Raw genomic sequence first — 27,265 nt, 5'->3', positions numbered from 1 at the left:
ACTGACACGGCGTCTGTTGCTGTATCTGTGTTGCAGGCAGAGTGGCGTGAGGAGGTGAAGCAACACTTTGAGAAGATCAAGTCAGAGGGGACGTGTATACACAGACTGGACGAGGAGATGATTATACGACGCAAGGAGGAGCTCAGGTACAGGAAGAGGGTCATGGATGGATGGATGATGGATTAATGGATGGATGGATGATGGATGGATGGATGGATGATGGATGATGGATGGATGGATTAATGGATGGATGATGGATGATGGATGGATGGATTAATGGATGGATGGATGGATGGATGATGGATGATGGATGGATGGATTAATGGATGGATGATGGATGATGGATGGATGGATTAATGGATGGATGGATGATGGATGGATGGATGATGGATTAATGGATGGATGGATGGATGGATTAATGGATGGATGGATGGATGGATGGATGGATGGATGATGGATTAATGGATGGATGGATGGATGGATGGATGGATGGATGGATGGATGGATTAATGGATGGATGGATGGATGGATGGATGGATGGATGGATGATGGAAGGATGGATGGATGGATGGATGGATTAATGGATGGATGGATGGATGGATGATGGAAGGATGGATGGAAGGATGGATGAATGGATGGATGGATGAATGAATGATGAATGGATGGATGGATGATGGAAGGATGGATGGATTGGATGGATGAATGGATGGATGGATGGATGGAAGGATGGATGAATGGATGGATGATGGACGGATGGATGAATGGATGAATGGATGGATGGATGATGGAAGGATGGATGGATTGGATGGATGAATGGATGGATGGATGGATGGAAGGATGGATGAATGGATGGATGGATGATGGAAGGATGGATGGATTGGATGGATGAATGGATGGATGGATGGTTTAATTCCTTAATATTTAAGTGAATGAGTGAGTTAGTGAGGGAGCGAATGAACATGCAGAAAGAATCCTACAGTAGATACATAAATACCGTACAGACAGACAGTACATTAATAGCTAGCTGCATTATAATGTGTTTGTATTAACCCCTATTTGTCTCGTTGGCTTTCTCTCTCCCTCTCTACCAGACATGCCCTGGATATACGCGAGCACTATGAGAGGAAGCTGGAGAGAGCCAACAACCTCTACATGGAGCTCAACGCCGTTATGCTACAGCTGGAACTCAAGGAGAAGGAGTTACTCAAGTAATAACCCTAGTTATTGTTGCACACCTTACACACAATATCCATGTTAAAGCTCTCGACCCGCTCCACTGTAGCCCTGTCGATGTGGATGGGAGCGTGCTCGCACCCCCTCCGTTTCCTGTAGTCCACGATCAGCTCCTTGGTCTTACTGACGTTTAGGGAGAGGTTGTTGCCCCGGCACCACACTGCCAGGTGTAGGTCGTCTCGTTGTCACCGGCGATCAGGCCTACCACCGTCATGTCATCAGCAAACTTAACGATGGAGTCGGAGTCCCACGCAGTCATGGGTGAACAGCAAGTACAGGAGGGGACTAAGCACGCACCCCTGGGGGGGCCTCTGTGTTGAGGGTCAGCATGGCAGGAAGTGGTGTTGCCTACCCTCACCACCTGGGGTCGTCCTGTCAGGAAGTCCTGGATCCAGTTGCAGAGGGAAGTGTTCAATCCCAGGGTCTTAAACTTGGTGACGAGCTTGGAGTGGACAATGTTGTTGAACACTGAACTGTAATCCAAATCACAAAAGACTTCAAATGGTCCAGTCACACACGTACAGTCGTGGAGAAGGCGCTACAGCACCTCTTCCCCCTCAGGAAATGGAAAAGGTTTGGCATTGGCCCTCAAATCCTCAAAAAAGTTATACAGCTGCACCACTGAGAGCATCTTGACTAGCTGCATCACTGTTCGGTATGGCAACAGCACCGCCCTCGATTGCATGGCGCTACAGAGGGTGATGCAGACAGCTGAGTACATCACTGGGGCCCGTCCATCCAGGACCTCTATATCAGGCGGTGTGAAAGGCAGGCCTGTAAAATCGTTAAAGTCTCCAGAAAACCAAGCTTTAGAAGGTTCTCTCTGCTTCGACAATGCAAGCGGTACCGGTGCATCAAGTCTGACACCAACAGGCTCCTGAACAGCTTCTATCCCCAAGCCATTAGACTGATGAATAGCTAACGAAATAGCTAACAAAATAGCTGACAAAATAGCTAACAAAATAGCTAACAAAATAGCTAACTTAAGAGCAAACTAAATAGCAAACTAAATAGCTAACAAAATAGCTAACAAAATGGCTAACTAAATAGCTAACAAAATGGCTAACTAAATAGCTAACTAAATGGCTAACTAAATAGCTAACTAAATAGCAAAATTGCAAGGGCTCTGCACACTCACAGGACTCTGCACACTCACAGGACTCAACACACTCACAGGACTCTGCACACTCACAGGACTCTACACACTCACAGGGCTCTGCACACTCACAGGACTCTGCACACTCACAGGACTCTACACACTCAGAGGACTCTACACACTCACAGGGCTCTGCACACTCACAGGACTCTACACACTCACAGGACTCTGCACACTCACAGGACTCTGCACACTCACAGGACTCAACACATTCACAGGACTCTGCACACTCACAGGATTCTGCACACTCACAGGACTCAACACACTCACAGGGCTCTGCACACTCACAGGACTCTACACACTCACAGGACTCTACACACTCACAGGACTCTGCACACTCACATGACTCTACACACTCACAGGACTATTATAATTTATGCTGCTGTTTTTCATACATCCTGATGCCTAGTCACCTTACCCCTAAACATGTCTACCTCCATCACTCCAGTATCAGGGCGGCAAGTAGCCTAGTGGTTAGAGCGTTGGACTAGTAACCGAAAGGTTGCAAGATCGAATCCCCGAGCTGACAAGGTAAAAATCGGTCTTTCTTCCCCTGAACAAGGCAGTTAACTCACTGTTCCTAGGCCATCATTGAAAATAAGAATTTGTTTTTAACTGACTTGCCGAGTTAAATAAAGGGAAAATTGTAAAAATCCCTGCTCATTGTAAATATGGTATTGGAACTGACCCTGTATATAGTCTCCTTCCCCTTATACATATCTACCTCCATCACTCCAGTATCCCTGTACATTGTTAATATGGTACTGACCCTGTTTATAGTCACCTTACCCCTATACATATCTACCAAAAGGTTGCTGGATCAAAAAAATCAGTCATTCTGCCCCTGAACAAGGCAATTAACCCACTGTTCCCTGGGCGCCAAAGACGTGGATGTCGATTAAGGCAGCCCCCCGCACCTCTCTGATTCAGAGGTGTTGGGTTAAATGCGGAAGCCACATTTCAGTTGAATGCATTCAGTTGTACAACTGACTAGATATCCCACTTTCCCTATCTACCTCCATCACTCCAGTATCCCTGCTCATTGTAAATATGCTATTGGAACTGACCCTGTATATGACTTCTTACTTTCTCATGTTCTTATTTGTTATTTGTATATCTGGTGTAATTGTGTTTCTACCGTATGTTATTTTATAGTCCTACATTGATATAGATTATTGCATTGTTGAGTTTTGAGTTTGCAAGAAAGGAATTTCGCAGTATTTTGAGGATTTAACATTAAAACTTGAAACTTGTGTATACAATACTCATCGTCATCTGTCACATGGAGCTAGAGGGAATAGCAGACATAGTATAATTAACATATAAGGCACGAGGGGGTGTGGTTTATGGCCAATATACCACGACTAAGGGCTGTTCTTGGGCGCGACGCAACGCGGAGTGCCTGGACACAGCCCTTAGCCGTGGTATATTGGCCATATACCACAAACCCCCCAGGTGACTTATTGCTATTATAAACTGGTTACCAACGTAATTAGAGCACGAAAAATAAATGTTTTGTCATACCAGTGAAATACGGTCTGATATAGCATGGCTGTCAGCCAATCAGCATTCAGGGTTCGAACCACCCAGTTTATAATATATAATACCAACAATATGTTTTTTTTTTTTATGGCTTAGAAATGAACGAACAAACTAACAAAACGATGTTGTGTGTTTCCCAGGAGGGAGCAGTCACTGGATAAGAAGTACCCAGGATGCATCAAACACCACAGCTCCAGACAGGAACGCTCGTCCAACTCCATGGAGAAGCTCATCAAGAAACGCAACGTACCTCAGAAACTTCCCGCGCACAGCAAGAGGTGAGACTGAGGAGGGAGAAACCAACGTAACGTTCACACTTCTCACTAATTTGTCACGATTTGTTATTCAATCCATGTCAGTGTAGTTTTGATTACTGAAATACATTGTGGTAACAGGGACATGGCGTGGTTATAATCTAGTATTACTTGTTATAGGCATGTACACAGTCTTTACTGTTGATAGTTTCTTTGGATATCAGGGGACGGCTGCATTAATCTCTCTTCTCTACATTTTAGTCATTTAGCAGATATATTATCCAGAGCAACTTACAGTTAGTGCATTCATCTGAAGATAGCACCTTTTTTTAAGAGTTTAGAATATATACATAACCTTAATAATATATATATATAATATAAATTATATAAATATATATTATATATATATATATATAAACTGAACGTGCCATTGGAACACAGGAGTGATGGTTGCTGATAATGGGCCTCTGTACGCCTATGTAGATATTCCATTTTAAAAAATCAGCCGTTTCCAGCTACAATAGTCATTTACAACATTAACAATGTCTACACTGTATTTCTGATAAATATGATGTTATTTTAATGGGAAAAAAAACAAGGACATTTCTAAGTGACCCCAAACCTTTGAACTGTAGTGTAGGTGGGACAACCACATAACTTAGTCATAGTAAGTACATTTTTCCTCAATAAAGTAGCTATCAGCAACGGCAGACAACTTGACTGACTTTATTGAGCCATGCTCAGTGTAGAGAAACTAAAGACGTTACTCACTGTGAATCCACTGTGTTGTTCCAGTAGACCAGACCTGTTAAAGTCAGAGGTGATCCTTCCCAAGCTGGACTCCTCCATGACTCAGGTGACCATCCCCTCCTGCCCCCAGAAGGGATCCACGTCCCCGGGGAGGTCACGTCGGGCCAAGCCCCGCTACAGGAAGGCAGGGAAGGGCAGCAGTGGAGACCTAGCTGGGCTGAAGGCTGCGTTATCGTCCACACTGGGCCTGGCTAATACAACGTCTCTGACCACCTCCACACCCAGGTATTTATGTTGGCAACTCTCATTACTGGATGTGTGGTTGGATGAATTTTTTAAATATAAGACATGTATATAAATGTTTTATGTATCATTGTGTCCATTCTGTCGATGTCTCAAGGAATCTGTCCTGGGTTCCTAACATCCTCTGTGCTTGCCTTCTTCTCAAAACCCATTAGAGGTCGAAGGTCGTAGAGGAGTGCCCTTCTATTCAACTATCTCCTCCAATACAATTGAGAAGAATGCGAGGAATCGGAAAAACGACAAATTGAGATAGAGCCAGAGTGTAATTTTGCTGCAACCAAATCGCCCTTCGGGGCCCACAATAAAGATGTATTCTTCCCCCCAGCAGCAAGCAGCATCTGGACCCCAGCGCAGCTCTGAGAGGTCTCCAGCATGATCTGCTGCTGAAGAAGATGTCCTCGTCCAGCCCAGACCTCATCTCTACCACCATGGAGGCAGAGGGTCGCCGCAGGGGACTGGAGAGACCTGGTCTGGAGAGAGGGGGTAGCCAGAGCGCCTCCGCAGGCCTAGGAGGAGGTGAATTTATGTCATTAATATTGTCCGATAGGAACATTTGTATACAGGGCATTCTGAAAGTATTCAGACCCCTTCACTTTTTCCAAATGTTGTTACGTTACAGCCTTATTCTAAAAAGGATTCAATTAAAATGTTTCCTCATCAAGCTACACACAATACACTATAGACTCAAAGATGAAACAGGTTTTTAGAAAGTTTTGCAAATGTATTAAAAATAAAAAAACAGATACCTTATTTCCATAAGTATTCAGACCCTTTGCTATGAGGCTCGAAATTGAGCTGAGGTGCATCCTGTTTCCATTGATCATCCTTGAGATGTTTCTACAACTTGATTGGAGTCAATTGGTCAATTGGTAAATTCAATTGATTGGACATGATGTGGAAAGGCACACACCTGTCTATATAAGGTCCCACAGTTGACAGTGCATGTCAGAGCAAAAACCAAGCCATGATGGCATTGTCCGTAGAGCTCCGAGACAAGATTGTGTCGAGGCACAGATCTGGGGAAGGGAACCATGTCTGCAGTCTTGAAGGTTCTAAGAACACAGTGGCCTCCAACATTCTTAAATGGAAGAAGTTTGGAACCACCAAGACTCTTCCTAGAGCTGGCTGCCCGGCCAAATCGAGCAATCGGGAGAGAAGGGCCTTGGTTAGGGAGGTGACCAAGAACACGATGGTCACTCAGACAGAGCTCCAGAGTTCATCTGTGGACATTGGAGAACTTTCCAGAAGGACAGCCCGCTTGGACATAAAGGACACTCAGACCATGAGAAACAAGATTCAAGATTATCTGGTCTGATGAAACCAAGATTTAACTCTTTGCCCTGAATGCCAAGCGTCACGTCTAGAGGAAACCTGGCACCATCCCTACGGTGAATCATGGTGGTGGCAGCATTATGCTGTGGGGATGTTTTTCAGCAGCAGGGACTGGGAGACTAGTCAGGATCGAGGGAAAGATGAATGGAGCAAAGTACAGAGAGATCCTTGATGTAAACCTTCTCTAGAGCGCTCAGTATCTCAGACTAAGGCGAAGGTTCAACTTCCAACAGGACAACGACCCTAATCACACAGCCAAGACAACGCAGGTGAGGCTTTGGGACAAATCTCTGAATATCCTTGAGTGGCCCAGCCAAAGCCCAGACTTGAACCCAATTGAACATCTCTGGGAGAGACTTGAAAATAGCTGTGCAGCGACACTCCCCATTCAACCTGACAGAGCTTGAGAGGATCTGCAGAGAAGAATGGGAGAAACTCCCCAAATACAGGTGCACCAAGCTGGTAGCATCACACCCAAGAAGACTCGAGGCTGTAATCACTGCCAAAAGAACTTCAACAAAGTACTGAGTAAAGGGTCTGAATAACGTAACAAAATGTGGAAAAAGTGAAGGGGTCTGAATACTTTCCAAATGCCCTGTATACAGGGATACCTGACATACATTTAAGGCTACAACGATAAAGACGATAAAGACTAAATTTTAGGATATTTCTCTGTGTCGGGGATACCAGCCCATAATGTTCCGCATACAGCACTATAGACAGTCACAGGACAGACATCACTATAGACAGTCACAGAACACACACCACTATAGACAGTCACAGGACACACATCACTATAGACAGTCACAGGACACACATCACTATAGACAGTCACAGGACACACATCACTATAGACAGTCACAGGACACACATCACTATAGACAGTCACAGAACACACAACACTATAGACAGTCAGAGGACACACATCACTATAGACAGTCACAGGACACACATCACTATAGACAGTCACAGGACACACATCACTATAGACAGTCACAGGACATACATCACTATAGACAGTCACAGAACACACACCACTATAGACAGTCACAGGACATACATCACTATAGACAGTCACAGGACACACATCACTATAGACAGTCACAGGACACACATCACTATAGACAGTCACAGGACACACATCACTATAGACAGTCACAGGACACACATCACTATAGACAGTCACAGGACACACATCACTATAGACAGTCACAGGACACACATCACTATAGACAGTCACAGGACACACATCACTATAGACAGTCACAGAACACATATCACTATAGACAGTCACAGGACATACATCACTATAGACAGTCACAGGACATACATCACTATAGACAGTCACAGGACACACATCACTATAGACAGTCACAGGACACACATCACTATAGACAGTCACATGACACACATCACTATAGACAGTCACAGGACACACATCACTATAGACAGTCACAGGACACACATCACTATAGACAGTCACAGAACACATATCACTATAGACAGTCACAGGACATACATCACTATAGACAGTCACAGGACACACATCACTATAGACAGTCACAGGACACACATCACTATAGACAGTCACAGAACACACACCACTATAGAGAGTCACAGGACACACATCACTATAGACAGTCACCAGGACACACATCACTATAGACAGTCACAGAACACACATCACTATAGACAGTCACAGGACACACATCACTATAGACAGTCACAGGACACACATCACTATAGACAGTCACAGGACACACATCACTATAGACAGTCACAGAACACATATCACTATAGACAGTCACAGGACACACATCACTATAGACAGTCACAGAACACATATCACTATAGACAGTCACAGGACATACATCACTATAGACAGTCACAGGACATACATCACTATAGACAGTCACAGGATATACATCACTATAGACAGTCACAGAACACACACCACTATAGACAGTCACAGGACACACATCACTATAGACAGTCACAGGACACACATAAGACATGATGAGCCAAACATACGTAAATAAATATAGTGCAAATAAATATAATGTAAATAAATAGTGTAAATAAATATAGTGTAAATAAATATTGTGTAAATAAATATAGTGTAAATAAATATAGTGTAAATATAGTCAGTTATGGTTTATAGTCTTATGTATTTAGGAAACTAGGAAACTGATGCTGGTTGTTATGAATGACTTACAGGTGGAGGTGGAGGTGGTGGAGGAGGGACGGAGGATGGAGGGGTGGGGACAGATGACCAGACAGAGACCCCACCGCGTAGCAACACCCCCAGCGAGGACGCGGCCTCCATACCGTTCTCCAGCAGCCCAGACTCCCCCTGTGGGAGGGGGGCAGCGGCAGGGAGGGGGTCGGTGCTGGGAGGCCCAGGAAGGTTACTTCAGGACGGGGAGGACAAGGAGGAGGGCACAGGGATCATCAGGTCACCCAGGAGCCAACACCTCACACCTGCAGCCCTGCTCTACCGGAAACAAGTCACACGCAAACAGGTAGTCATCAGTAGTATGGCACAATGGATGGTATCTGGTGGCTTTAATATACTAACTAACCTAGAACCAGGAGATTCTCCTGACCAGTTATACTAACTAACCTTGAGACAGGAGATTCTCCTATCCAGTTATACTAACTAACCTTGAGACAAGAGATTCTCCTGACCAGTTATACTAACTAACCTTGAGACAGGAGATTCTCCTATCCAGTTATACTAACTAACCTTGAGACAAGAGATTCTCCTGACCAGTTATACTAACTAACCTTGAGACAAGATATTCTCCTGACCAGTTGTATTAACTAACCTAGAACCAGGAGATTCTCCTGACCAGTTATACTAACTAACCTAGAACCAGGAGATTCTCCTGACCAGTTATACTAACTAACCTAGAACCAGGAAATTCTCCTGACCAGTTATACTAACTAACCTAGAAACAAGATATTCTCCTATCCAGTTATACTAACTAACCTAGAAACAGGAGATTCTCCTGACCAGTTATACTAACTAACCTAGAAACAGGAGATTCTCCTGACCAGTTGTACTAACTAACCTAGAAACAGGAGATTCTCCTGACCAGTTATACTAACTAACCTAGAACTAGGAGATTCTCCTGACCAGTTATACTAACTAACCTAGAACCAGGATATTCTCCTGACCAGTTATACTAACTAACCTAGAACCAGAAGATTCTCCTGACCAGTTATATTAACTAACCTAGAACCAGGAGATTATCCTGACCAGTTATACTAACTAACCTAGAAAGAAGAGATTCTCCTGACCAGTTATACTAACTAACCTAGAAAGAAGAGATTCTCCTGACCAGTTATACTAACTAACCTTGAGACAAGAGATTCTCCTGACCAGTTATACTAACTAACCTTGAAACAAGAGATTCTCCTGACCAGTTATAGAAACTAACCTATAAACAAGAGATTCTCCTGACCAGTTGTACTAACTAACCTAGAACCAGGAGATTCTCCTGACCAGTTATACTAACTAACCTAGAACCAGGAGATTCTCCTGACCAGTTATACTATCTAACCTAGAACCAGGAGATTCTCCTGACCAGTTATACTAACTAACCTAGAACCAGGAGATTCTCCTGACCAGTTATACTAACTAACCTAGAACCAGGAGATTCTCCTGACCAGTTATACTAACTAACCTAGAACCAGGAGATTCTCCTGACCAGTTATACTAACTAACCTAGAACCAGGAGATTCTCCTGACCAGTTATACTAACTAACCTAGAACCAGGAGATTCTCCTGACCAGTTATACTAACTAACCTAGAACCAGGAGATTCTCCTGACCAGTTATACTAACTAACCTAGAACCAGGAGATTCTCCTGACCAGTTATACTAACTAACCTAGAACCAGGAGATTCTCCTGACCAGTTATACTAACTAACCTAGAACCAGGAGATTCTCCTGACCAGTTATACTAACTAACCTAGAACCAGGAGATTCTCCTGACCAGTTATACTGACTAACCCAAGAAATAGGCTAGAATACTGTAGTGTTGATTCTTCTTATCTTTCCTTTTCACTTACACATCTTCCCTTTACTTCTGCAGAGACGTGGTGTGTCCTCAGAGGAAGAGGAGGGAGAGGTGGACAGTGAGGTGGAGTTACCACGGAGACGGTAAGAAAATACATCTTATACATTATACAATATAGAGTCATGATTCTATAGTAGTAACTAGTCATGATTCATTATACAGTATATAGTCATGATTCTATAGTAGTGTATAGTCATGATTCTATAGTAGTATATAGTCATGATTGTATAGTAGTATATAGTCATGATTTATTATACAGTATATAGTCATGATTCTATAGTAGTATATAGTCATGATTCATTATACAGTATGTAGTCATGATTCTATAGTAGTATATAGTCATGATTCTATAGTACCATATAGTCATTATTCATTATACAGTATATAGTCATGGTTCATTATACAGTATATAGTCATTATTCATTATACAGTATATAGTCATGATTCTATAGTAGTATATAGTCATGATTCATTATACAGTATATAGTCATGATTCTATAGTAGTATATAGTCAAGATTCTATAGTACTATATAGTCATTATTCATTATACCTGTATTGTCATGATTCATTATACAGTATATAGTCATGATTCATTATACAGTATATAGTCATGATTCTATAGTAGTATATAGTCATGATTCTATAGTACTATATAGTCATTATTCATTATACAGTATATAGTCATGATTCTATAGTACTATATAGTCATTATTCATTATACAGTATATAGTCATGGTTCATTATACAGTATATAGTCATGATTCTATAGTAGTATATAGTCATTATTCATTATACAGTATATAGTCATGATTCTATAGTAGTATATAGTCATTATTCATTATAAAGTATATAGTCATGATTCTATAGTAGTATATAGTCATGATTATATAGTAGTATATAGTCATGATTCTATAGTAGTATATAGTCATGATTCTTTATACAGTATATAGTCATGATTCTGTAGTAGTATACAGTCATGATTATATAGTACTATATAGTCATTATTCATTATACAGTATATAGTCATGATTCTGTAGTAGTATATAGTCATGATTCTGTAGTAGTATATAGTCATGATTCTGTAGTAGTATATAGTCATGGTTCATTATACAGTATACAGTTATGATTCATTATACAGTATATAGTCATGATTCTATAGTACTATATAGTCATTATTCTTTATACAGTATATAGTCATGATTCTATAGTAGTATATAGTAATGATTCTGTAGTAGTATACAGTCATGATTATATAGTACTATATAGTCATTATTCATTATACAGTATATAGTCATGATTCTGTAGTAGTATATAGTCATGATTCTGTAGTAGTATATAGTCATGATTCTATAGTAGTATATAGTCATGATTCATTATACCTGTATTGTCATGATTCATTATACAGTATATAGTCATGATTCATTATACAGTATATAGTCATGATTCATTATACAGTATATAGTCATGATTCATTATACAGTATATAGTCATGATTCTATAGTACTATATAGTCATTATTCTATAGTACTATATAGTCATGGTTCATTATACAGTATATAGTCATGATTCTATAGTACTATATAGTCATTATTCTATAGTACTATATAGTCATGGTTCATTATACAGTATATAGTCATGATTCTATAGTAGTATATAGTCATGATTCTATAGTACTATATAGTCATTATTCATTATACAGTATAAAGTCATGATTCTATAGTACTATATAGTCATTATTCATTATACAGTATATAGTCATGGTTCATTATACAGTATATAGTCATGATTCTATAGTAGTATATAGTCATTATTCATTATACAGTATATAGTCATGATTCTATAGTAGTATATAGTCATGATTCATTATAAAGTATATAGTCATGATTCTATAGTAGTATATAGTCATGATTATATAGTAGAATATAGTCATGATTCTATAGTAGTATATAGTCATGATTCTATAGTAGTATATAGTCATGATTCTTTATACAGTATATAGTCATGATTCTATAGTAGTATATAGTCATGATTCTATAGTACTATATAGTCACTATTCTTTATACAGTATATAGTCATGATTCTATAGTAGTATATAGTCATGATTCTGTAGTAGTATACAGTCATGATTATATAGTACTATATAGTCATTATTCATTATACAGTATATAGTCATGATTCTGTAGTAGTATATAGTCATGATTCTGTAGTAGTATATAGTCATGATTCTGTAGTAGTATATAGTCATGATTCTGTAGTAGTATATATTCATGGTTCATTATACAGTATACAGTTATGATTCATTATACAGTATATAGTCATGATTCTATAGTACTATATAGTCATGATTCTGTAGTAGTATACAGTCATGCTTATATAGTACTATATAGTCATTATTCATTATACAGTATATAGTCATGATTCTGTAGTAGTATATAGTCATTATTCTGTAGTAGTATATAGTCATGGTTCATTATACAGTATACAGTCATGATTCATTATACAGTATATAGTCATGATTCTATAGTACTATATAGTCATTATTCATTATACAGTATATAGTCATGATTCTATAGTAGTATATAGTCATGATTCATTATACCTATATAGTCATGATTCTATAGTAGTATATAGTCATGGTTCATTATACAGTATATAGTCATGATTCTATAGTAGTATATAGTCATGATTCATTATACCTATATAGTCATGATTCTATAGTAGTGTATAGTCATGATTCTATAGTAGTATATAGTCATGATTGTATAGTAGTATATAGTCATGATTTATTATACAGTATATAGTCATGATTCTATAGTAGTATATAGTCATGATTCATTATACAGTATGTAGTCATGATTCTATAGTAGTATATAGTCATGATTCTATAGTACCATATAGTCATTATTCATTATACAGTATATAGTCATGGTTCATTATACAGTATATAGTCATTATTCATTATACAGTATATAGTCATTATTCTATAGTAGTATATAGTCATGATTGTATAGTAGTATATAGTCGTGATTCTATAGTAGGATATAGTCATTATTCATTATACAGTATATAGTCATGATTCTATAGTAGTATATAGTCATGATTCATTATACAGTATATAGTCATGATTCTATAGTAGTATATAGTCAAGATTCTATAGTACTATATAGTCATTATTCATTATACCTGTATTGTCATGATTCATTATACAGTATATAGTCATGATTCATTATACAGTATATAGTCATGATTCTATAGTACTATATAGTCATTATTCTATAGTACTATATAGTCATGGTTCATTATACAGTATATAGTCATGATTCTATAGTAGTATATAGTCATGATTCTATAGTACTATATAGTCATTATTCATTATACAGTATATAGTCATGATTCTATAGTACTATATAGTCATTATTCATTATACAGTATATAGTCATGGTTCATTATACAGTATATAGTCATGATTCTATAGTAGTATATAGTCATTATTCATTATACAGTATATAGTCATGATTCTATAGTAGTATATAGTCATTATTCATTATAAAGTATATAGTCATGATTCTATAGTAGTATATAGTCATGATTATATAGTAGTATATAGTCATGATTCTATAGTAGTATATAGTCATGATTCTTTATACAGTATATAGTCATGATTCTGTAGTAGTATACAGTCATGATTATATAGTACTATATAGTCATTATTCATTATACAGTATATAGTCATGATTCTGTAGTAGTATATAGTCATGATTCTGTAGTAGTATATAGTCATGATTCTGTAGTAGTATATAGTCATGGTTCATTATACAGTATACAGTTATGATTCATTATACAGTATATAGTCATGATTCTATAGTACTATATAGTCATTATTCTTTATACAGTATATAGTCATGATTCTATAGTAGTATATAGTCATGATTCTGTAGTAGTATACAGTCATGATTATATAGTACTATATAGTCATTATTCATTATACAGTATATAGTCATGATTCTGTAGTAGTATATAGTCATGATTCTGTAGTAGTATATAGTCATGATTCTATAGTAGTATATAGTCATGATTCATTATACCTGTATTGTCATGATTCATTATACAGTATATAGTCATGATTCATTATACAGTATATAGTCATGATTCTATAGTACTATATAGTCATTATTCTATAGTACTATATAGTCATGGTTCATTATACAGTATATAGTCATGATTCTATAGTACTATATAGTCATTATTCTATAGTACTATATAGTCATGGTTCATTATACAGTATATAGTCATGATTCTATAGTAGTATATAGTCATGATTCTATAGTACTATATAGTCATTATTCATTATACAGTATAAAGTCATGATTCTATAGTACTATATAGTCATTATTCATTATACAGTATATAGTCATGGTTCATTATACAGTATATAGTCATGATTCTATAGTAGTATATAGTCATTATTCATTATACAGTATATAGTCATGATTCTATAGTAGTATATAGTCATGATTCATTATAAAGTATATAGTCATGATTCTATAGTAGTATATAGTCATGATTATATAGTAGAATATAGTCATGATTCTATAGTAGTATATAGTCATGATTCTATAGTAGTATATAGTCATGATTCTTTATACAGTATATAGTCATGATTCTATAGTAGTATATAGTCATGATTCTATAGTACTATATAGTCACTATTCTTTATACAGTATATAGTCATGATTCTATAGTAGTATATAGTCATGATTCTGTAGTAGTATACAGTCATGATTATATAGTACTATATAGTCATTATTCATTATACAGTATATAGTCATGATTCTGTAGTAGTATATAGTCATTATTCTGTAGTAGTATATAGTCATGGTTCATTATACAGTATACAGTCATGATTCATTATACAGTATATAGTCATGATTCTATAGTACTATATAGTCATTATTCATTATACAGTATATAGTCATGATTCTATAGTAGTATATAGTCATGATTCATTATACCTATATAGTCATGATTCTATAGTAGTATATAGTCATGGTTCATTATACAGTATATAGTCATGATTCTATAGTACTATATAGTCATTATTCATTATACAGTATATAGTCATGATTCTATAGTAGTATACAGTCATGATTCATTATACCTATATAGTCATGATTCTATAGTAGTACACAGTCCAACAGAAAGAACCTCTTGGTATATAAAAATTGAGCTTGTGTCTGTGAGAGCCCAAGGATGTAATCTATGTCCTGCTCCTCTTGTCTTCCTCATGCAAGGATGTAATCTATGTCCTGCTCCTCTTGTCTTCCTCATGCAGTCGACCGGTAAGCATAACCAAGTGCCAGTCCCTGTCCACCTTCAGCTCTGAGAACCTGTCTGCCGTGTCCGTGTCGGACGGAGAGGAGGGTAACACCAGTGACCACTCCCACAGCGGCACGCCGGACGTGGTCAGTACCAACACAGACGAGCGGCTGGACGACAAGAGCGACGACCTTCTGTCCCAGGGGTCGGAGATCCCCGCCGACCCCGCCCTCGACCCGGCCGACGGTTTATCAGAGAAGGAGGCCGCCATACGCCAGGTCAAGACCCAGCTCAACACGGGGCAGAACTATGAGGTGGGTAGGGCTCTGGTTACTATGACAACTATACGACTGGAACTGAAACGACGAGGTAGGGTTACTATGACAACTAGAACTGTGAGGTAGGGTTACCATGGGAACTGTTATGTTTAGCCATAAACGACAGAGAAATGAGCAGGAATTCCGTTATAATACATTCTCTCGTCGTTATAGGGCCAACATCACTATTACAGAACATATGATTGCATTCGGATTTTGCTCTAGTGTAGGGACCTTAGTTTTCCCTGATCACCAGGGCCCAGTTTTAGGGGGACAGAATATTTACAAACCAGGTAATGCTCAGGTAGCCTGGGTACCGGTCTGTTTGTGCTATCGTTCCAGAGTGGAATGATAGCACAAGCAAACTGGTATCCAGGCTAATATGAAGGTGAGATGGCTGGCCCATTGCCATTGTCTAACTCTACCTCTCTCTCTATTCCTCTAACCTAGGGCCTGTATGATGACTCTGACTGTGACAGTGCAGAGCTGGACCACTCAGGCTGCACAGAGCCCCAGCACCATAGGCCCCCCAGCACCAACTGGTGAGGAGACCAGATGCAGATCTTAGCCCCACTCCCAAACCCTACTCCCCCAGTCCTACTCCCCCAGTCCTACTCCCCCAGCCCTACTCCCCAGCCCTACTCCCCCAGCCCTACTCCCTCAGCCCTACTCCCCCAGCCCTACTCCCCAGCCCTACTCCCCCAGCCCTACTCCCCCGCCCTACTCCCCCAGCCCTACTCCCCAGTCCTACTCCCCCAGCCCTACTCCCCCAGCCCTACTCCCCCAGCCCTACTCCCCAGTCCTACTCCCCCAGCCCTACTCCCCCAGCCCTACTCCCCCAGTCCTATTCCCCCAGCCCTACTCCCCCAGCCCTACTCCCCCAGCCCTACTCCCCCAGCCCTACTCCCCCAGCCCTACTCCCCAGTCCTATTCCCCCAGGCCGACTCGACAGATCTGTTTCTGCTTCCTTGCCAACTCTTTTGGTCATTATAACACATAAACTGGTCTTAGACCATGCTAACACTCCCCAAACCCAGCCTTGCAAAAACACTTCAACTCACCTCACCTACAGTGACCTCTGCACCACCAGACAATTGATATAATGTCTACATGTTGTAGTGATTCCTTCACTATCCACCCTGTGGTTTCTTACTTCTTGATTTTGTAAACAAAAACGAAAAAAAACTTTTTAAAAAGTGTCATATTTCAACATCTACCTATGTAATGTCTCCCGTTCAGATTTCACAATATTAGTGTCATTACACCTTCCAATTGTCAATGTCCACATCATTGGTGAGGCACCTAATGTTTTATTTGTTTTTTTTTTGCACTTAATGTTGACTTCATTTGTAGTGATTATTTATGCTCAAATTCCTGTGTTTCCTCACCAGCATTATGCACTGAGTGTCATTTCATTTATTTATTGAGAAGAGAAAATCAATGTCTACATTATTTTTTTAAGTTGTTTACAATTTCACGTATTTATTGTTTTGCATCAGGGATTTTGTTGTCCTAATTTTGTATACAATTTGTATTTTATTTATGTTAACATTAACTGTATGTAAATATCTGACCTCTTGACACACTATACAAGGAAGAAATATCATTTGTATGAGTTAAAAATGTTAATCACTGTATCATGTAATGGTGCTGACTGATGTTTTACACTAGAGGGCGTTATTGCATTGTACCAGACAGAACAGGGGTGTATTCATAACGGAAACCGTTGTGCAACGAAAAACAAGACTTTCTATTGGACAAATTCAGGTAGGTCCCTCCCAGTTTCATTCCGTTTGCTTCCGTTTGGCTCCTAGAGTACACGGTAAACGGTTTCCGCTGCAGAACTGGGTTGCGTTAAGCAGGGCACGACGTTGTGGAATGCTCAGATAGAAAAATGTTATATAGAACAAGCATGCCTCTCTGACAACAAAGAAATCATGTCAGCTCTATTCATGACATTTCTATCTGAAACGTTCAACAGTTGCCTACTGAATCTGAACATAGATATTCTATAACATAGAAATTCTATTTGGTCTGGTACCGGATGCTGTTCATAATGACTGGGCATTAGTAAGCATAGAAATAGAATCTAATCGAGTGCTTCTATTTCTTTGGCATTAAGACACAGGCTGGAGAACAGAACAATAATAGCTAAAGAACAAGCAATATGTCCACAAACTCAGAATCATTCCCCTGGCTACAGCATGGAGCAAAACTAACCTATAGCCCAGCCCCTTTCTTTCAGGGTCTGTCTTGACATGTTTTTTGTAGATCAACTATTGTATTTATTTGGTATTGCAGTGTTTATACTGTATTAAAATGCAATACCACCTACTAGGATACCTTTGAGAACAAAACCTCAGGTCAAATCTCAAATGGCATCCTTATCTATATATAGTGCGCTACTTTTCCCCACAGCTTTGGGTCAAAAGTAGCGCACTTCTTAAGGAATAGGGTGCCATTAGGGCCAAAACCTCGGTCACAGACCATGTGCATCTAGAAGTGTACAGATAGATCACTAGAGCATGCTTGTAATATAGTATGTATGGGTTGGATTGTATTTCCTGTCCAAATGCAGATGTCAGTCAGAGCATGAGGCTCAGATCAAAGGGACTTATCACCCATAGAAACAGAATCTAAAGGGATTCTAGTTCTATGACATCACCACCACTCACCAATGACCTATCTATCCATCTCTATGGAAACTATCCAACTCAACAGCAACAGATGAGTTTGTTCCTAACTAGTTACCTGGCAACTAGTTAGTTCCCTGTCAACTAAAGGTTGCATCCCGATTCTCCACCCTTCCCTAAATGTGCACTTGTTCATTTCCGTTCATAGATTGAAAAGGAAAGGACTGGATTAAGAAATATGGTGGAAACCCCCATCAACCAGACCAATTTTTTGTTTTGATCCACAGGGAGGAGTGTGAAAGTGTAAACTTGGGCAGAACTGGGACACAATAGAGGCCCATGTTTGAACAGTCTCCATTAAATCCTCTGTAGCATTGAGGATTCCACTCCAACTTCACAGTCCACTCTATCGAGATGACTCAGCAGGTTCCATTTGATAAGCTATAAAATGGCAGCTCCTTAATATATTAAGGTTTTATAGTGTTTCTTTTGAATGTTCTGATCTCAGAATGTATTCTGTCCCATCAAGTCAAGCATTAACTTCATTAACTACTAGGTCTTATGCTGAATGACATCCAGACAGATGTCAAACGGATAAATAATTCATTGTTTTGTTGCCATTACAGCAAAAAGATCAATGCCCTCTGGTGACTGGAGAAATAGAGGGTCATTCTTGTATGTTTTCAAATTAGCCTGGTCCCAGATCTGTTTGTTAGTATCGTCTTACTAACTCCTATGGTCATTGTCAGGAACACCAACGTTTGGCAAGAGCGGTACAAACAGATCTGTGATCAGGCTCGTTTCCGTAATGCTGAATCAAAAACAGACTCCTACTTTATAAAAAAGATAGAAAAAAATAACTGTTTGTTTTATATTGCATTATGTATTGTATCTGTGTACAATAAATATATTTAAGAAGCAAATTAAGAAATAAATGACTCACTGTTCAAAAACTGGCAATGTTTCAGTTTTGGTTATTAATGCAGAATGATTTTTATAAAAGTGTAGCAGGGAGCATTCCAGATAACCGAATGCACAGAGTAGAATAATGGTTCGTTGTGAAATGGAAATAACCTTTATGAAGTATATTTGTTAACCCCCCCCCCCCCCCCCCCCACACACACACACACCCCCCCACACACACACAATGAAGCAACACAAAGACCGAGAATTTGAAGTTTGAGCATTTCACATCTTTATTTCTGTAGTTTATTTTAACAATGTGGTGGCACCCAGGTCTACAGTCTTTCCAAAAACGTGCACAAAATATTTATTTCCTGCAAATAATAAAAACTAAATTCTGACTTCAGCAAAGAGCAGGAAACTAGTGTTAACCAATTTAAAAACACCCTTTTCTTTGTCTCAGTTTCAGCTTAATAACGATCATCCATAATATTAGTTTCAGCTTAATAACGATCATCCATAATATATCTTAGTTTCTCTCCTCACACTTAGACACACACGCCTGTCATTATTCAGGATTCGATCCCCTTTGGTAGTTAAAAAATAATAATTTCCTCCGTTTAAAACAAATATTGCAACTTTTTTTTGTTTGTGGTATTATCTTTAAAGAAAAATGAGGATCGTCCTCTCTGCTTCCTAGCCCCTCGAGCAGAACCCCAACAACCTTCCAAACCCCAGCAAAAATAGTCGGCATCCCAAATGGCACCCTCATTACGTTAATAGTGCACCACATAGGAACTAGTGTGCAATTTGGGACACATCATGAACATGACACGGGGTAAAAAGGAAGGTAGAAAAATAGGAATGACAAGGAAACAAAAAAAGGTGTAAGGTGAAATGTGTTTGTACGTGGTTTTTTTTAAAGTATTTTCCATTAATGCTAGTACTGTTAAGAGATATTTGTCATACCCAAAGCACCAGTAGTGACGACAACACAAGCTCCGTGTTTCCCCCGTTTGGTCACCAACATTAAATCAAGGTGAGTTTCTGCAGATATTCAATGAATAAAATGACTAGGGGGGGTTTAAATATGCAAAAAAACAGTCCATTTATTTTTTATTTTAGATGCTTTTATTTGTGTTTTTCCTTTTCATTTTTAAAGAAAAAAAAATAAATCTACCTTTTACAGAATTAAACCTTCAGATTATTCTCCTCTATCTAGTCTTTTGCGACAGTGTAAAGACAGACAAGGAGAGCTTTCACCCCCCCCCCCCCCACCCCAAAAAAATAAAACTATCTAAGAATAAATCATTAAAACTTTCAACACGGACTCAAAGGGACTTAAAAACCAAATTGTTTTCTTCAAAAAAACAACGAATGCAGATAAATTATTATTATTTTAAAATGGGTGGTGTGATTTTTAAATGACCCCCCAAAAAAAGGTAAAACTATGTTGGGATAGTTGCATTGACCACTAAAGGAGAGAGCTGAGTGATGGAACGATGAGTGGTAGAAGGTAAAATGTGTGTTTGGGGGGGGGGGGTTAGTGCAGATCACATCTATGCAGAGCCTGTTCTATCAGTTGGTCGCCAGTCCTGTTGCTTCAGATGAGAGCCTGGAGAGACACACATTGAGAGATCGAAGGGGGAGAGAATAAGCCAAGCTGTGCGTTTCAAATTCAGACCAGACACGATAAAAACAATTTAAAACTTTTACAAACTCACCGAAGGTTCTTACAATTCACAATGCAAAACATCTACCCAAAAGAAACAAACCCCCCTCTGTTGATTAAAATATCAAAATCAGCTGAGAGGATCCCGTTTCCTTGACATCACATGCAAATGCTAACAACTCATTCAACTTCTTTCCTATACTCTGAATTGTTGTCGCTGACTTCTGCCCAGGACTAAAGGATTGTAAAGCAGTGCTGAGCAGCATTTGGAGCTGGCCATGCAGTAGGTCTATGGCTCGATTCAATCATTCTAAACTACTTTAGTTACGAAGACATCAATTTCCTGAAGTCATATAGAGGTCCAATGACCCAAAATGAGGGTGATTTAAATGAGATAACATGTGATCCTCGAGGATAAACTATTAAAGTGAGCATGACACCCAGTGAGACTACTTCAACATGTTGCACTAAATGTGTTCAATCAAGGATATCAGCGATATAATAAACAGTTTACAACAAATGTAACTAGCTACCACACATATTACCCAGGTATGGCAAAGTTCATATTCCGATCTTTTCCTCAGAATAAATGAAATCCAGTTTGAGATCTCAATATAAAGAGGACGCGAGAGGTGTTACCTGAGCTTACAGAAAGAAGAGAAACCAACAACAAGATTTTAGTCAATAAGTCAGTCTGAGAACAGAGCTGATGCAGAGTGTCTTTAGATAGAAAGAACAGGGACTCTAGAGTCCTTTGGTGAAGGTGACAAAACCAAGCAGTGGATGGGGACGAGACCTCAGGCCATATCTGGGCATTTATGCTTTTTTGTGTGTGTGGCTTTTTCCATTTGATTATTTTTTTAAACTTTAAAGTTAAGAAGCATGATGCACAGCCAGGTACAACGGTAGAGCAAAGACCCAGTACAGACAACACTAAGCTTGATTACATCCCAAATAGCACCCTATTGCGCATAGGGCCATGGTCAAAAGTAGAGCACTATACAGGAAGTGTCATTTGGGACGTACTTCATGTCTGTAGTGTTAGTAAGGGGAAAGCCTTCGCCTCTTAGACTTGGAACCCGGCTCTGGGGAGAGCTTTGGCTCAGGATTGGCTGAGTGGAGGGCCAGGAGGGGGAGGGGCTTAAGACTGAGCAGACTGGAGACACAGGGGATAGTAGGGGAGTCAGAGGAGGGAGTGTCTGGAGGAACCAACAAGGACAGAGAGATGGAGGAAGGGGGCGCCAAACAGGAGGAAGAAGAGGAGGAGGAGGAAGAAGCAGTAGAGGAAGTAGCAGCAGGAGAGGAGGTGGTAGTGGTGGAGAGAAGAGGAGGGCAGAGGAGGCTGGTGCTGTGGGTCTGTTCGGGGTTCGAGGAGGAGGGTTTAGAGGACTCTACGCTGTAGAAACAACAGAGACAAGGAAAAAGAGGAACAGTCGGGACGGGTTACAGGGAAGGCTGGTGAGTATGAAGGGAGAGATGAGGAGACTGACAGTCAAGGGAGGGGGGGAGACAGACTGACAGTCAGGGGAGGGGGGGAGACAGACTGACAGTCAGGGGAGGGAGGACTGACAGTCAGGGGAGACAGACTGACAGTCAGGGGAGGGAGGGAGGGGGGGGAAACAGACTGACAGTCAGGGGAGGGAGGGGGGGAAACAGACTGACAGTCAGGGGAGGGAGGGGGGAAACAGACTGACAGTCAGGGGAGGGAGTGGGGAAACAGACTGACAGTCAGGGGAGGGAGTGGGGAAACAGACTGACAGTTAGGGGAGGGAGACAGGCAGTCAGTTGAACACAAACACATTGTACTGTGTGACAGACTGACAGTCAGGGGGGGGAACAGACTGACAGTTAGGGAGGGGATGAGGGGGGGGGAACAGACTGACAGTTAGGGGGGAGGGGGACAGTCTGATAGACAAGGCAAAAGGACAACTAGGCATAGCAGCCGTCAGTGAGGACATGGGAAGATGACATCATTACAAGTCTGACTCATGTTTCTAGAGACAGTGTGCGTATTTGAGACAGACAATGTTGCAGCCGGACTGCACAGAGTCACTGAACTACAAATCACCTTGAATCCCAAATAGCTACTCATTATGTGATCAAGATGAATGATTGTGTTCACTGTCTTGTTTTAAACCGATGCCCTCAAAACACACTGAAGTATTCAGCAGAGAGCCAGTACAGTAACAGTACATGATATAGAGGTTGGTGTTAGGCTAGGCGGTCAGTCGAACACAAACACATTGTACTGTATTACTGGGAGGCGCCCAAATGTCAACGGCCCAAGTACAGTGGTGCGGAGTGGTGGGTTGATACCAGAAAGGGCCTGGTAGAATACTGGGTTACTATAGTTCTGGAGAGCTGCAGGCTTCTGTTCCAACTCAGCTCTGTGTTAGTTAGTGTTGGGCCAGATCAAAAGCCTGCTCCACCAACCAAGAGCAGAAACTAAAAGTCAAGAATGTCCCAGAACCCAAAGACCACCGGTTGGAGGATTCCCGGGACCAGGAGGGACCATGCAGGAAGTCCTCCAACGGGGAAACAGACATCCTAGGAATTTTGGGGAACGTTTCTGGAATTTTGCAACGGCCAAGTCAATCGCTCTCTCTCTCTGACTCTAGAAATAACAGATTTGGTATTTGATCTAACTGATGTTGTGTCTGACCTGGCGTTGATGAGGTACTCTGCCAGGCTGATGGAGGCAGCAGAACCAGTGATGGTGACCTGTCTGTCTGCGGAGCCATCCACGGGGTTGGCGATCTTTATCTGGGCACCCGACATCTGGCGGATCTCATTGATCTTAGAACCCTGGCGACCGATTATGCAGCCAATCAACTAGAGGGAGGGGAGGAACAGGAAATCAGTTAAGCCAATCAACTAGAGGTGGGGGGGGGGGCAACAGAAAATCAGTTAAGCCAATCAACTAGAAAGAGAGAAAACCAGGTAGTCAGTTAAGCCAATCAACTAGAGGTGGGGGGGCCAACAGAAAATCAATTAAGCCAATCAACTAGAAAGAGAGAAAACCAGGTAGTCAGTTAAGCCAATCAACTAGAATGGATTTGATTGACAGTTTGAGCTGTCCAACCACTTAAAATGGGCGGGTCAGAGTCGTCACTGTGGAAATACTTACATCATTTGGAATGGTCATCTCATGGGAGCTGGTCTGGGCAGACGCATCCATCCCTCCTAAATCAACAAGACAAAAATACAACAATGTATAAATAAACAACCAGGACCAAGAGGAACGTGGGACTATTCATTATATCTAAACACTGTTAATGTGGTGGCATGTTCATTGAAACAAAATGTTAAAAAACAGGAGGTGAAGCCTTCGTCAAGGAGTTTGTTTCTATCAGGGCGACACACGAACGATGGCCTTATAACAGCCAAAACATTGGTCTTTCACGCCTGTTGCCTTCATTAATAAAACTGTGTGTGTTTTTTTTTTAAAGCATCAAATATCTTGAGTGAAACCTATTGCTGATCTCATTTTGGTCCCAACACACCAGTTCTGGGTAGCAGTGGTTTACGGAACCTTTAAAAATAACTTTATTTCTACAAGCGATTGTATCGTCAAGTCCCTAGTACCTTGGAACCCCGTGTTGTTGGGGCCCATGGGAAAGGGGCTCTGCTGCATGGCCAGCTGGTGCAGCTTGGTGAGCTGTGGAGAGATAGAGGCAGAGGAAGACTGTGAGGGTAAGAGATGGGGCGGGGGGGGGGGGGGGGAAGAGAGAAATGGGAAAAGAAGCATGGTCAGTACAGTACAGAAACCATTTAATTCATCCAGACATGTATAATAGTAGATGAGGTCGTTCTCATTGGGAACCAAACAGCATAAAACAGGGACAAGAGCAACACCTATGTGAGAATACTGTTCATCGACTACAGCTCAGCGTTCAACACCATAGTGCCCTCCAAGCTCAGCACTACGCTAAGGACCCTGGGACTAAACACCTCCCTCTGCAACTGGAGCCTGAACTTCCTGACGTGTCCAATAAGAAATGCTAATTTACTATTGGCAAAACCTTTTTTTTTGGCCAATAGTTGCAATGCATGGCGTACCCTAGTGAACAAGAGCCAGTTGTCTTGACCAGTTAGCGCATTTTTATCCTCAAACTGTTGCTCTAAAATGGACGATTGTTGCGTGGCTTGGGGGAACCATTCTATTCATTTATACCTCATGGTCTTTCCACTGCAGCTTAGGACAACTCGGGACTGCGTTTGGAATGGTTTCTTACAGTCTTCTGGAGGATGGATAGGACAGAACGTATGTAGTCTCTCTCTCCTGGGCCCCGACCAAAACCAACCAGGCATAATCAACACAGTATCACCGAGGCTCATCCTGGACTAACACCTCATTCCTAAACCCATAGTGATATGCTGAGGCGGTGAGCTGTCAATACACCAGCAAAACTGAGAGGATAGGTAGAGTAGAGATGGTAGAGAGGATAGGGATGGTAGAGATGGAAGACAGGATAGGTAGAGTAGAGATGGAAGACAGGATAGGTAGAGTAGAGTAGGAAGACAGGATAGGTAGAGTAGAGTAGGAAGACAGGATAGGTAGAGTAGAGATGGAAGACAGGATAAGTAGAGTAGAGTAGAGATGGAGGACAGGATAGGTAGAGTAGAGTAGAGATGGAAGACAGGATAGGTAGAGTAGAGATGGAAGACAGGATAGGTAGAGTAGAGATGGAAGACAGGATAGGTAGAGTAGAGTAGGAAGACAGGATAGGTAGAGTAGGAAGACAGGATAGGTAGAGTAGAGTAGAGATGGAAGACAGGATAAGTAGAGTAGAGTAGAGATGGAGGACAGGATAGGTAGAGTAGAGTAGAGATGGAAGACATGATAGGTAGAGTAGAGTAGGAAGACAGGATAGGTAGAGTAGAGTAGGAAGACAGGATAGGTAGAGTAGAGTAGGAAGACAGGATAGGTAGAGTAGAGATGGAAGACAGGATAGGTAGAGTACAGATGGAGACAGGATAGGTAGAGTACAGATGGAGACAGGATAGGTAGAGTAGAGTACAGATGGAGACAGGATAGGTAGTGTAGAGTAGAGATGGAGACAGGATGAGTAGAGTAGAGATGGAGACAGGATGAGTAGAGTAGAGATGGAGACAGGATAGGTAGAGTAGAGTACAGATGGAGACAGGATAGGTAGTGTAGAGTACAGATGGAGACAGGATAGGTAGAGTAGAGTACAGATGGAGACAGGATAGGTAGTGTAGAGTACAGATGGAGACAGGATAGGTAGTGTAGAGTACAGATGGAGACAGGATGAGTAGAGTAGAGATGGAGACAGGATAGGTAGAGTACAGATGGAGACAGGATAGGTAGAGTACAGATGGAGACAGGATAGGTAGAGTAGAGTACAGATGGAGACAGGATAGGTAGAGTACAGATGGAGACAGGATAGGTGATGGAGACAGGATAGGTAGAGTAGAGTACAGATGGAGACAGGATAGGTAGTGTAGAGTACAGATGGAGACAGGATAGGTAGTGTAGAGTACAGATGGAGACAGGATAGGTAGAGTAGAGATGGTAGGTATGGCATGGTAGGTCAGGGAGGTTAGGGAACATATTGGAGGACATGGTAGGTCTGGGAACATATTGGAGGACAGTGAGAGTAGAGGAGGACATGGTAGATCAGGGAGGATAGGGAACATATTGGAGGACATGGTAGGTCTGGGAACATATTGGAGGACAGTGAGAGTAGAGGAGGACATGATAGATCAGGGAGGTTAGGGAACATATTGGAGGACAGTGAGAGTAGA

At 40.6% G+C, this 27,265-nt stretch overlaps 2 protein-coding genes across 2 annotated transcripts in view; one reads left to right on the top strand and one right to left on the bottom strand.

Annotated features, from left to right (window-relative positions):
• Window positions 1–19,874, top strand: part of LOC139371435 (mitogen-activated protein kinase kinase kinase 12-like) — a 51,584-nt gene extending 31,710 nt beyond the window's left edge. The window contains exons 8-16 of the mRNA XM_071111850.1: window positions 37–146; window positions 1,092–1,208; window positions 4,072–4,209; window positions 4,981–5,220; window positions 5,564–5,754; window positions 8,788–9,092; window positions 10,670–10,737; window positions 15,988–16,285; window positions 16,739–19,874. Of these exons, the coding sequence (XP_070967951.1) occupies window positions 37–146; window positions 1,092–1,208; window positions 4,072–4,209; window positions 4,981–5,220; window positions 5,564–5,754; window positions 8,788–9,092; window positions 10,670–10,737; window positions 15,988–16,285; window positions 16,739–16,834 (1,563 nt within the window). The 3' untranslated portion in view covers window positions 16,835–19,874. The remainder of the gene's footprint in view (window positions 1–36; window positions 147–1,091; window positions 1,209–4,071; window positions 4,210–4,980; window positions 5,221–5,563; window positions 5,755–8,787; window positions 9,093–10,669; window positions 10,738–15,987; window positions 16,286–16,738) is intronic.
• Window positions 19,875–20,092: 218 nt separating this feature from the next.
• LOC139371434 (poly(rC)-binding protein 2-like) lies at window positions 20,093–25,154 on the bottom strand (the record flags this gene model as incomplete). Its single annotated transcript, XM_071111849.1, is given in 4 exon segments — window positions 20,093–21,439; window positions 24,159–24,328; window positions 24,624–24,679; window positions 25,082–25,154. Coding segments are annotated over 4 exon segments (312 nt in total). The 3' UTR covers window positions 20,093–21,402.
• Between the last annotated feature and the right edge of the window lie 2,111 nt (window positions 25,155–27,265).

This window comes from Oncorhynchus clarkii, chromosome 17 (genome assembly GCF_045791955.1).
Source record: "Oncorhynchus clarkii lewisi isolate Uvic-CL-2024 chromosome 17, UVic_Ocla_1.0, whole genome shotgun sequence".
NCBI classification, from domain to species: Eukaryota; Metazoa; Chordata; class Actinopteri; order Salmoniformes; family Salmonidae; genus Oncorhynchus; species Oncorhynchus clarkii.
The sequence above is the reverse complement of the archived record's forward strand: the minus strand, read 5'-3'. Positions and strand labels throughout refer to the sequence as shown.